The following is a 12,500-nucleotide window of genomic DNA, read 5'->3' as shown; positions in this document are numbered from 1 at the left end:
CAATGGATCATTTTTATTAAGGAGGCGGGCTCCTCGGCACAAGAAAAATGCGGTGCCACTGTTGAAATACAAACACTGATCGCTGACAGAAAACGTTTGTCGTGACACTTGTCAAAACAAGCACAAAGTTTAATAAAATATACAAACTGGTTTGTATTTGCACAGTTCAAAATCAAACGACAGTTCTACCAGCATTACTGGTGAATTTAAAGTAAATTAGGTGGCTATTTGTTCACAAGTTTGTCCAACAAACTCATCAGTGCTTTAGTTTGATCTTGTTGCTGCTAAAATATACAAACTGGTTTGTATTTGCACAGTTCAAAATCAAACGACAGTTCTACCAGCATTACTGGTGAATTTAAAGTAAATTAGGTGGCTATTTGTTCACAAGTTTGTCCAACAAACTCATCAGTGCTTTATTTTGATCTTGTTGCTGCCTCAACATCAGTTGTTGTGATGCTAAGGGTTGCTGCTGCTGCTGTTGTTGTTGATCTTGCATCAGCCGCATCATTTCACTTTGTTGTTGCTGAAACTGACGCTGCTGGTCAATGCTCGCCTGTAGACGTTTTTTCAGCCAAATCGTGTTGCTCTTTTTTCAGTTGGAGCTCCTCAAGTTTAATTTCCTGGTCTTTTTCCCCTTTTTTGGACAGGAATAACATGGTCTCGCTGCCACTTCTCCGTTCTCTTTTCTTTACTTTTTGCTGGTCATTTTCGTCGGAATGTCTCTTTATCGTCTCCGACACTTAATCGAGTGCTTTAAGTGTCATATCTGTGGCATTTCCCCTCTCTTTCTCAGCCTTTCCTTTCACACTTTCGTCGTCCTCTTTCATTTCTGCACCAGCTGTTTCTTCGACCGCTAAAATTTCTTCCACCAAGTTTTCAAGTTCTGTGGGCTCGGGCGGCGCGATGCCCGAGTTCCTTTCCTCAGCTCTCAGTTTCTTTTTGATTTGGTTAATTAAAATACCCACATGATCCCTCACAGACCTTTGTCCACAGCAAAGACAGGCTTGGGACAGATATTCAAAGTGTTGGCTATTCTATCCCAAATTTCGCTTCTTTGCGACGAACCCTTTCTTGTTTTGTACGGATTCTCGGAAACAACCTCTCTGCATAACAGGACATCGTGCTCGCTTGTCCAGTACATCACATTACTGCATGAAAAAAAAACTGTTTTAGTTTGTTTTCAACGAAGATGAACTTTAAACTCCCTTTAATCTTATAGTAAGGCAGGACGGGAAATTGAATGTTCTAATGAGTACCAGCATGCTTAGAAGCGGCTGCAATTTGCGCGTGTATATGCTTCCAGTCCGCTGGGGGTAAATTGATCATTGTAATGCGCCTTTGAGACGTTGTGATAAGGGCGCTATATAAATGCACCACTTTACTTTTTTTTTTTTTTTTTAAATAAACGAAAATTAGACTTACTTGCTAGTTTTCGTGTTTGCGTGTTGTCCATTCATCATAGCGGTGAACAATTGACCTACAGTAGGCAAATTAAATTGTTTCTTTGGTATTTTTTACAACACATGACACTTTCATGGACTTAGGAAAACAGCTTTGCCTATAAGGAAGAAAAAGTAAATTGAATTCTAGGTCAAATTCAGGAGAAACTTGCAAGTGCAAACCTCGTGCTCTGAACGTGAAGAAGACGCGTTGTAGTTTAGCGCCAAGCATGCGCAGTGAAGCACTTTATGAGCAAATTACTTCCGGTGACGTTTTAGGCTGCATCGCGTCCTGGTTCGTTAAGTCCCTAATAACGAGCAATACGCGCGGCAATTTAGCGAAGCGAAACAAGCGGAGGATAATCCTTATCTCAAATGAAGCAATGAGAACAGGAAAAAATTAATAATAATAAGACGAAAATAAGGAAAACTTACCGGATAGAAACGGACACCGTCGGATAAAAACAGAAAGCGCGTCTACACTCGATGAAAGTGAGAAGCAAATGATCAGTAATCGATACTCGCATGGATTACCTAGGGGCTCAACACCCTGGAGGGGGTATGATAAGAATGTCCCATCCTAATCCCTCTAATACGTCTCGGATGTTGTCACGCCAACTTCCTTTTCAGCGTCACGCATATGCAGAGGAAAATATACCAAAGAACAATTCGGCAAGAGGCATAAAAAACCTATTTGCAAGCAAATATTCCATTTATTCCCTAATACACCACTATGGGGGCACCTTAAAAAAATATAAAAACGGAAAAGATAAACAGTGAACAGCTGCGTACAAGCGCACGATTGAAAGCACCTTTACAGGCTCTGACAAGAAAAGGTCACCTTAATTTTGCCTTTAGTAACGTCGTGGATATATGTCCTATTTGTGGACACGATTACAAGGCAGCGTGCGCCGCTAAAAATCTTGAGAAATTTTTACTTGTGGACCAGACAGATCTTTATAACAGTTTCCAGCACATGACTAACGAGCTCATTTCAATTTGCAGATTCACTTTGTCGGATATAACTTCAAATACCACGATCTCGACGACTCAATGTCTCATTCTGGTGGTTCGGCCGTCCTCGGTGTCATTCTTAAGGTAACGCATCCCTTCACTCCCAGGTTTGTTGTCCTGATCCAAACTCCTTCCCAAAAGTCGCTACATGTAAGGGAAACCGGATTCTGGACTCGGGGAAAGTTTACTTGTGGAATCTAAACTGCGGAAGATTTTTGTTTTGGAATCCGGCCAGTGCAGCTCAAGGAATATCGATTGGAATCCGGAATCCCTGTTCCACTGACAAAGAATCCTGAATCTAGTACCTGGAATTCGGAATCCACGGCGTGGAATCCAGAATACAAGACTGTTTCGGATTTCCTTACAAAAGCATCCGTGATTGTGTTCTGTAAAAACGCGCGAGTTTATGTTTGTAGAAATTAATTTGAAAGCCGCGTGCTTGTGCTTCATTTTTGCACTTCAAGTTTGTCGAAAGGTGCTGCTTTTTCAAGGTGACATAAAAAAAGACTTAATCAGTCAAGGTATATATCCTGTAGAATAGTTTGCACCGAGGAAAGGTCGTTATTAGAGAAAAGCGTAGTGCATAATTTACTAAGGAATTAAAATACTCATTGTTTAGTTGTCTTTCTAAATGTTAGATTGGTTCAAGCGAACATCACTACTATCAATTATTCTTGGATCATATCAGCCATGTGATGTACAAAAGTAAGGGGTCTTTACATTTTGTGCTGTGTTGCGAAATTAGACTTACATGCCAGTTAATACGGAATTGTAGGCAAATAGTTTCCGAAAGCAATAGAGACCTCTAGATTACGAGACGAGGAAGACTACGAGGATCAATCAGTGTATTTGGGGGAAAATGTGATAGTCGTCGTCATTCTACAACCAGTTTTTGCAAGAACGTCAGCGTGATGGCGGAAACGAGTTCTCAAAAAAGTTAGAGGTTTTGTCATTTTGTGATTGGGAGAGGGTTTTTGATAAAGATAACGGTGCTAACTTTTCTGGTGAAAAAACGTACAATGAAGCTCTCCGGGGTGTCTATTTTTTGGGAATACGCCAAAAAACTTGTAGTCAAATCTCGTCAGTAATAGCTCGTAGTCGTTCTCGAAAGATCTGCAGGTCTCTAGTGTTAAATAAACGAGCTGGAGCGTTCTGTGACGTTTAAAACAAAATTTTCCGTAATGGTGGAGGTTTTGCTCAGATAGTTTGATAGTTTGAGTTTGAGTTGGTCAAAAATTAGAAATTTTTTTGCAGTATTTTTTGGACAAAATAGGCCTGAGAATAATGCTTGGTGACCTTCTAGAGAGAAAAGAAGTGTTTCTTGTCATTACAAATATGATTATGACACAATCGCCAAACTCGCATTTTACTTAAGTAGCCCATGATTTAGGTCAAATTCTTTCATTGCTTACTTTTGAACAAAATAGGGCGTAAAATCATGTTTGGTGATCTTCGAGAAAGAAACAAGCCTTTTGAGTAATAAAAAAATACCATTTTTGCATAACATTTTACAAAAATGCAGCGCCATACGACTTGAATATGTTGCCGAGTTCTTCATGGGCCAACAGCAAAACAAGCGTAATTTGCATCGACTACAACACGTTCCGGCATTAGAAGACACTGCCAGCCATGCGTATATTATCCAAACACCGTGGCTACACTCCACGTGCCCCTGGAGGGAGATCTGGTATTCAAGCTCAACCCCGGCCCAAGGGACCATGTTTCGCGCTCTTCCGGTTCAGCACAAAACCCGCTAAGACCCAGGGTTTCCCGATCATGTCGCAACACAGGAAACCTTGTCTCGGTACCCTGTGTCCCGCAAAACAGCTTTGGCCGGCTGCACACGCCTATGACTCTCAGCCTGGTAAACGTGCGTTCTGTTAGATCTAAAAGTGCTGACCTCCTGGAGTTTGTTTGTGATATGAAATCTGACGTTATTTGTCTGACTGAAACTTGGCATACACAAAATGATGTTGCGGCTAGGAACCAGGCCACACCATCCGGTTACCAGCTGCTGGACCAGCCTCGCATAGGTCGAAAACGCGGTGGTCTTGCTATCTTCTATATGGATAACCTATCAGTCAGTCGTGTGCGCTTTGGCAAGGAACCTTCATTTGAATACCTTGAGAGCGTTATTAAGTGTGAGAAATTTCGGGCCAGAGTTGTCAAGATATACCGCCCACCCTACTCAGAGACACACCCTGTGACGGTGAACACGTTTATAACTGAATTCGCGCATTTCGTTGAATCCACCAGCATTCTCTCTGCTGAGCCCCTTGTGATTGTCGGCGATTTTAACATCCATTTCGATGACGCCAATGACCCAGAGGCTGCTATTTTCCTGGATCTCTTGGAGTCAATGAACCTGAAGCAGCTCGTCACCGGGCCTACGCACGAACGCGGCCACACATTGCACTTGACAATCACACGAGAGACTGATTCTGTGGTACATGGAATCCCTTTGATCGGCCGCTTTTTTTCAGACCACGCTGTTGTCACCTGTCGGCTAAACTCGATTAAGCCAATTGTCCCTATGAAGACCGTTACGTACAGGAAACTAAAAGCAGTGGACATTGGTGAGCTGAGACGTGATCTGATCAACTCCAGATTGGCTGACCGGACTCCTGTTGACCTTGATGATTAAGTACACGCATATGATGATACTCTGGCATCCTTGACTGAACGGTATGCACCCCTGAGCACTCGCACTTTCACCAACAGACCGCACATGCCTTGGTTTAATGATTACATTAAAGCGGCAATCAGGGAGAGACGCCGTGCTGAACACAAATGGAAAAGGTCTGGTGTTCACAAAGAATTTGTCGCTTTTAAGCGCGCAAAGAACTACGCGTTACTGGCTTTAAATCAGGCCAGGTTGTGCTACTTGTCTGACTTCATAATGGACAACAGTGTTAATCAGGCAAAGTTGTTCAGGGCTACCAAATCTCTTCTATCCCAGCCGAGGTCATTCACCGTGCCACCTGGCTCTGATGTTGTCTGCCTGGCTAATGAAGTTGGGGATTTCTTTGCTAGCAAAGTCTCACGGATGCATGCTGCCCTAGATGGTAATTCGGGTGCAGTTGACGATGACGGTCTCGAAGATGGTAACTGTTCTGTCTCGTTCGAGAAATTTAACATCTTATCTCCAGAGGATGTAAGAGGTCTGATTTGTCGCGCAGCCAAGAAGTCTTGCCCACTGGATCCGATGCCAACTACTCTGGTCACTAAGTGCCTTGACGAGCTGACTCCTGTACTGACCGATATGATCAACACCTCACTTCAGTCGGGTCATTTCGCTGAGAAGTGGAAGGAAGCTTTAGTTACACCCCTCCTGAAAAAGGCGGGTTTGGACCAGACGAAGGCGAATTTGCGCCCCGTGAGTAACCTGGCATATGTTTCGAAGCTCACTGAATCTGCCGCCGTCACCCAGCTAGAGAAACACATGCTTGAAAATGGATTGTACCCTTTACATCAGTCCTCCTATCGAAATCACCACAGCACTGTTAAAAGGGCGTAACGATATACTACTTAATATGAACAGTCAGCGGGTCACTCTACACGTGTTACTTGATTTCAGTGCCACGCTCGACGCTGTAAATCATAGAATGCTTCTTAGAGAGGTCCGCTCTAAACTGGGGGTAGGGAGTACTGTCCTTGCGTGGCTTGGCTCTTATCTTTCGGCTTTCGGGTCGTTCTCAGCGAATTATTCTGGATGGCACATGGTCACGGACATACCAACTTAACTCTGGAGTTCCTCAGGGTTCCTGTCTAGGCCCTCTGCTGTTTAATATATACGTGACTGGCCTATTTGACATTGTCAGTAAGCACGCCCCTGTTGCGGTGCATGCCTACGCTGATGACTTCCAAGTCTACCTTTCCTTCAGTCCCTCAAGCTGTGTGAACGACGAGCAAGCAGTTCAAGTTATACAAGACTTTATAGCAGATATAAAGTCCTGGGCACGCCAGCATAGTCTCATGCTTAATGACGGGAAAACAGACCTTTTAGTGTTAGGAACGCGCCAACAACTTAGCAAAACGAATGTCAGCCATTTGAAGGTTTGCGATGTGACTGTTGCTGCCTCCACGTCTGTGTGGAACTTAGGTTCATATTTTGATAAGAACTCTACTATGGCCATGCATGTTACTAAGACCTGTAGCGCAGCATTTTTCCACCTTCAGAACATTAGGCAGATAAGGAAGTTTCTATCACACAAAGCCACACAAACACTTATTCACGCGTTTGTTACGAGTAAAGTCAACTATTGTAATAGCCTTTTGTGGGGTTATCCCGCATATCAGATCGCTAAGCTGCAAAGGGTAAAGAGTCTAGGATTTGCCACATAACCCCATTGTTAAGACAATTACAATGGCTGCCTGTCCACGCCTGCATAATATTCAAGATATTATTGATAGCTTTTAAAGCTATCCATGGGTTGGCTCCAGAAGACATTAGTTCCCTTGTACGTATCCGGTCTCAGGGGAGATATAATTTACGTAGCCAGGAAGGCATCATCCTTGACGGATTACATACATCTCGCAGGACCTATAAGACACTCGGTGACCGCGCCTTTGGGGTAGCAGTACCGAAACTTTGGAACGATCTGCCGGCTACTATTAGGAACTGTGCTATTATCTATAGTTCTAAATCAGATCTCAAGACCCATCTCTTTAAACAAGCATTTTTAGAATAATTATTTTTACATTGCTAGGATATCAGGCTATTATTTCTACTATTTATTGTAAATATCATTATGCATGTAATTCTTTCTGATAGTATAAGATTGTAAAGCGCATTAGATCAGTGCGTCATGGTAATGCACTACAGAAATCAATAAATTATTATTATTATAATCGCCAGATTGGCATTTTTCTAAAGGAGGTTTCACGCGAATTTTGAATATCAAATAAGTCTAACAAATCAGTCATCAAAAACCAGAGACTAGAAAAATGTCTTTGTGATGTTTTGAGCGATTACTTCTTCTTTTTGTATTATGGATGCGCACGCATACAGAACAGTGCTTCCCTTTACGCTAGAAAACGAAAATAGAGAATGAAAGATTCTCGGTTGCATGCTTACGTTGTCATCAAAACCTAAAATTTAGTGATTTCACGTCGTCGTCATGCAGAGAACCGCAAAAATATGAGCTAAAATCCGTGCTGCACGTGCAGCACGATTATTTATGCGCTTTTAACCAAGTATATCATTGTTTTGTGGCGTTTTCGTCGACGTCGTCGTCGTAGATCTTAAGCTCCCTATTGGCTGGCTCAGGACCAGGATTTCTTTCGAAATTTTAAAGTCTGTAAATACTAGCATCAGAGGATCGCTCTAGCCCTTTTTTAGAAGTGAAGTTGTCGATGATTTTAAAGTAAATTGTACAGCTGCTGACCTATTTATTTAAAATAATTCTGTATTTGTAAACCCCTTCTAAACTGAAATTTTTATATTTTAATTGAATGAATAAGTTTTAAAAAATATAAAAACAGTAGATCGTTAAACAGAATGGTCAATTGACATGACAATTGGTATCTTAACATCGACGATGGCTTGACAAACACCATTCTGTTTATTGATTTAAAAATCAGTAAGAGAGGCTTTTGATGCTATTGACCATGAGATCCTTCTGTCAAAATTGGAGCTGTATGGGTTTAAAGGTGCAAGTCTTAATCTTTTTGGAAACTACATCTTTGATAGAACTCAGGTTGAAGTTATTAGGGAGCTTACGCAAGGACGACGACGTCGCCAAGGAGAACGTAGTCTAAAAATATTATTTCCCGTAATTGTAATAATTTCGTTATAACCCCAAGTCGTTCGGAATGGAAAGTGTGTATCAACATTACAGGAATAAAATTGGCATGAAAGACGTAGTTGTTTGGGAAAAAAATTGAAATGTTCCGTCAGGTTCTCACGTCCTCTACAAAACCTCAACTTTGGTCAATTCACGTCGTTAGGGAGCTTAAGATCTACGACGGCGACGTCGACGAAAACGTCACCTCAAAGTAGAACTTTGCTCTAGTAGAAGTATTTCGTGATTATTTCCTCTTGTTCACGTCGTACAATGTGGGCGAAGTATCCTAAAAGTAAATTGGTACGACCGGTTTCAGACTGAAAATAGAGAATGAAAGATTCTCTGTTGCATGCTAACGTTGTCGTCAAAGCCTAAAATATAGTGATTTCACGTCGTCGTCATGCAGAGAACCGCAAAAATATGAGCTAAAATCCGTGCCGCACGATTATTCATGCTCTTTTAACCAATGATATCATTGTTTTCTGGCGTTTTCGACCACGTCGTCGTCGTAGATCTTAAGCTCCCTGTTGTCAGGACGAGAACGGCAACGAAATGTACCAACATGCAAAACGCACGTGCAGGGCGTGCAGAGCTTTTGTTTTTGTTCATTAAACCCATTGTGTTGTGGCGTTCTCGTAGCCGTCGTCGTCGTTCTTGCGTAAGGTCCCTATTGACAACGTAATTTCCTACGTTGTGAGGTGCCTCAAGGCACACTCCTTGGCCCCATGTTGTTCTTAAAGTATTGTACATTAATAACCTCCCCATCTGTAACTTTCTATCAGATGCGAGGATGTACGCCGATGACACTTATCTCACATCTCAAACTAATCTCAAAACCCATGAAGAGCTGTTTTCATCGCTGACTCACGATCTAAGCAATCGTAAACAATGGTACGACTCTAACCGTCGAAGTCTTAATGTGCTCAAGGCCAACTCCGTTTACAGGCACAATTTAAGTACTAAATACAATATGAGCGACCGTATTGTATCGGATATACAATATCGAGCCGAAGGCGAGACATTTTATATCCGATACAATACGGGCGCGAATATTGTATTGTGCTTATGAAATGTCAGCATTTAAGTGTTAATTTACACTAGGTATTTTTGGTGATTTAAGACATTTTAACCAGGAAAATCGAAAGAAATATTTATGTCAATGAAGAGAAACCTGTATCAGAAATACAGATATTGATTAATAAAACATTTGTTTTGTCTTGCCATCATGAATTATTAATGAATTTTATAAGGGATAATAAAATCTCTCCCTAGTGAACCTCACATTTGCCTTTATGGCAATTCGATTGAACGAGTCAATACTCACAAATGCCAAGTACGCGTTCAGGTCAATGAAACACTCTCGTGGGAGGTTTATATCCCTGAAGTCGTCGATGGAGTTGCTAAAGTACTTGCTGCCCTGAGGAGACAAAAGCGATATGTCCCCAAAGTACCCTAGTCACAATTTATAACTGTAAGTCACTGATTCTAGCACATCTCTATTATTCCAACACTGCGTGGGGCTGTATCAGTAATGGCCTCGGTCAAAAAACTAGAGAAATTCCAAAACAGGGCAGCAAGTATAATAACAGGGTCTGATTGGGATGTTAGATGTGTTCAGATTCCTTGTGCTCTCAAGTGGAAAAGGCTCACTGACAGACGTGAAAAAAAAAAAATGAAATCTTTAATGCTCAAAACAGTAAATAAACTTGTACCCGAATACCTGTCTGAAATATTTGCCAGCTTAAATACCATTCACAGACATAATCTTCAGGGCGCCCAACATAACCTGTTTACACTCTGACGCCCTCAAAAAGAGTTTTCGTTATAGGGGCCCAGTAACAAACATGGTACAGTCTGTCTGCTGAGGATAAGCAGGCCACTACTTTGAATAGTTCTTATTCCGCTATCGTAAATTAGAAATTACTTTTTTAGCACTTAATAAATTATAAGATTTGTCAACGATGCCTGTCATTTTTAAGTTTTAGCCGTCAAGTCCTCTTAGGTGATATTTCACAACATGGCTCGTAAGAAGACCATGCACTTCTACTGATAAGGATCCCGTGGTTAAAAGAAGTTAATTGTTATTCAGGACACAGCGGTTAATTACTTGCAGTCAAGAAGGCGAGAGTTCAAACCCTAACGTAAACGAAGGGGCGTAATACAGAAGCTGAAATTTAAAAAAAAGGAAAAAAATAGAGTAATAATACGCACATTAGAAACTTAACAACGGCCAGAGAGAAAAATGTGCCATCATCCCAAGTTATTAATAAACTGCTACACTGCTGTCTAGGGCGTTTATGCAACAACAACGTGTATGGTTACATCACATAACAAGAATATCAATCGTTAAAAGAGGAAAAATAATCGTGCGGCAGGCATTTTAGCACATCTTTTTTTGACGTAGTCCACAAAACAATAACGTGAAATGACCACATTTCAGGTCTGGAGGACTTGAGCATACAACGAACTGTTACGTTTTAAAGTGACGTTTTCGTCAATGTTGCCGTTGTCCTTGGTAAAACTCGCAATTGAGTAATGTTGTCAGAAGCCCTGTTATTACCGGTCTGATAGAGCGGTTTTCAATTGAGTGTCAAAAGTAATAAGTGAATTACTTTGGTTTTGCATTACTTCACTCAGTGATTGGTTAAAAGTTCTTGCGTCACTTTTTCAACCAATCAAAAGTGAAACCAAAACCAATCGTGGCTCGCGCGTGCACATTTTCCCGCGCTTTGTGTCACCTCCGTGTAATTGCTTCGAGTTTTGATTGGTTTACTGGCTTGTCTCCGTCCTTTTTGATTGGTCAAAGTAATTACTTTGATTTTGGTTTTACGACACGCATTTGAAAACCGCTCTAAAGAATAAATGTTCTGAGCACGCTAACGGTACGTGGAGAATCTCGCGTAAGGTGACTATTATTTTAAGTCGCATGCCATTGCTCCTGTTGTTTAATCGTTGGTGTCGGTTTGGGTGGCGAGGCAATCACATTGGGCCTTGTATTAGGTCCACCCTGCTGCATAACTAGCCCGGCAAGTACATTGTACGCTGTAAAAGCAGGCACACTGGCGATAAAAGAGCTTACGATTTGACGCGACCAGTTATAGGAAATCTAAAGCTGCTGCAGAGCTAATAGCCTTCCCGGCCCTTGCTTCTCTCACACGAGGTATGCATAACTAGTGAATCTTCGCCTCTTATTTCCGCCTTGGTAACCAAGGTCTCTGGTACATGCCGGTGTAGGTTGCGCTGGGTTTATCTTCTCGGATGCCTCGTGTTTCGGCGTTCAAAGAGCTACATCATGCAAAAAAAATCACTCTGCATGGAGCTGTCGTCATTCCGTAAAAAAAAAAAAACAGTTGGAAAAGCTTACGTTGCATGTAAGCTACTAACTGAACGTAAAAAATAGCACAAAATTAACAATTTTGCCAAGTTCGCTTTAAAGACTTGGTAAGCGCTGGTTATAATATAATTAAACCTTCTGACAAACTACTCTCAAGGGCAATAAAAAACAAACAAAAAAATATAGTGTACATTATATCGCTCACTTCAAGTTCCTCAGCCTTGATATTAAACTGCTGTAAGTGCTTACTGGACAACATTTAATACCTGGACAATGGATGACGCTGTCAAGTTTCGTCAAGTTTCAAGGTCTTCATACATTGTAAAACAAATATTATAACCTTTGTATGTACTTAACTACACTGCCACGTTTTGTTTTATTATCAGAGTGCTTCAAAAGCACTAAATACCTTTTAGTTAAGGTATGTTATTCTACGACAGTTGATATTCATGTAAGTAAACCAACGAAGGACAAAATAAGCGAAGTCAACAACAGGCCAATGTTTTAGCATATGCATTTCGGATTAAACAAAGATGTCTGAGCAATAATTGGAGCGCAGTTGAAGGAAACTCTCACTTTGTGCGTGCTATCCAAACTTCGCATAAGTGCTCCGTAACGCACAGCTAAAAACATGACCCAAAAAATTGGGTTTAGAACAATACCAATACACTTAAAGATAAAAAATGAATAACCCTAGTCAATCAAAGGAGGATAGAGCTATGTAGTGTATGGATCCGGGTAGAATGTGGTGCTGGCCCGGTTTTTTAAAAGGCTAAAGTAAAAAAGTACTATCACTAAATTAACTGCAACTGACATGACACCAACTACAAACACAAAGAATTCCGGTAAAACCACCCGTTAGGCGTTAATGAGTGGTTCATCATCGGAGAAGGTTTGCAGCAAAGGTAGCTCGTCATCTGAGGA

At 41.3% G+C, this 12,500-nt stretch overlaps 1 protein-coding gene and 1 long non-coding RNA gene across 2 annotated transcripts in view; one reads left to right on the top strand and one right to left on the bottom strand.

Annotated features, from left to right (window-relative positions):
- Positions 1-2,446: 2,446 nt before the first annotated feature.
- LOC138028569 (uncharacterized) lies at positions 2,447-9,600 on the top strand. Its single transcript, XR_011127678.1, has 3 exons — positions 2,447-2,540; positions 3,095-3,161; positions 9,025-9,600. It is a non-coding gene; the product is annotated as an uncharacterized lncRNA (long non-coding RNA).
- A 309-nt stretch (positions 9,601-9,909) lies between these two features.
- Positions 9,910-12,500, bottom strand: part of LOC138028553 (uncharacterized) — a 25,863-nt gene continuing 23,272 nt past the window's right edge. Inside the window, exon 7 of the mRNA XM_068876146.1 lies at positions 9,910-12,493. Coding sequence (XP_068732247.1) covers positions 12,435-12,493 — 59 coding nt within the window. The 3' untranslated portion in view covers positions 9,910-12,434. The remainder of the gene's footprint in view (positions 12,494-12,500) is intronic.

The sequence above is a fragment of the Montipora capricornis genome, chromosome 13 (assembly GCF_036669925.1).
Source record: "Montipora capricornis isolate CH-2021 chromosome 13, ASM3666992v2, whole genome shotgun sequence".
NCBI classification, from domain to species: Eukaryota; Metazoa; Cnidaria; class Anthozoa; order Scleractinia; family Acroporidae; genus Montipora; species Montipora capricornis.
The sequence above is the reverse complement of the archived record's forward strand: the minus strand, read 5'-3'. Positions and strand labels throughout refer to the sequence as shown.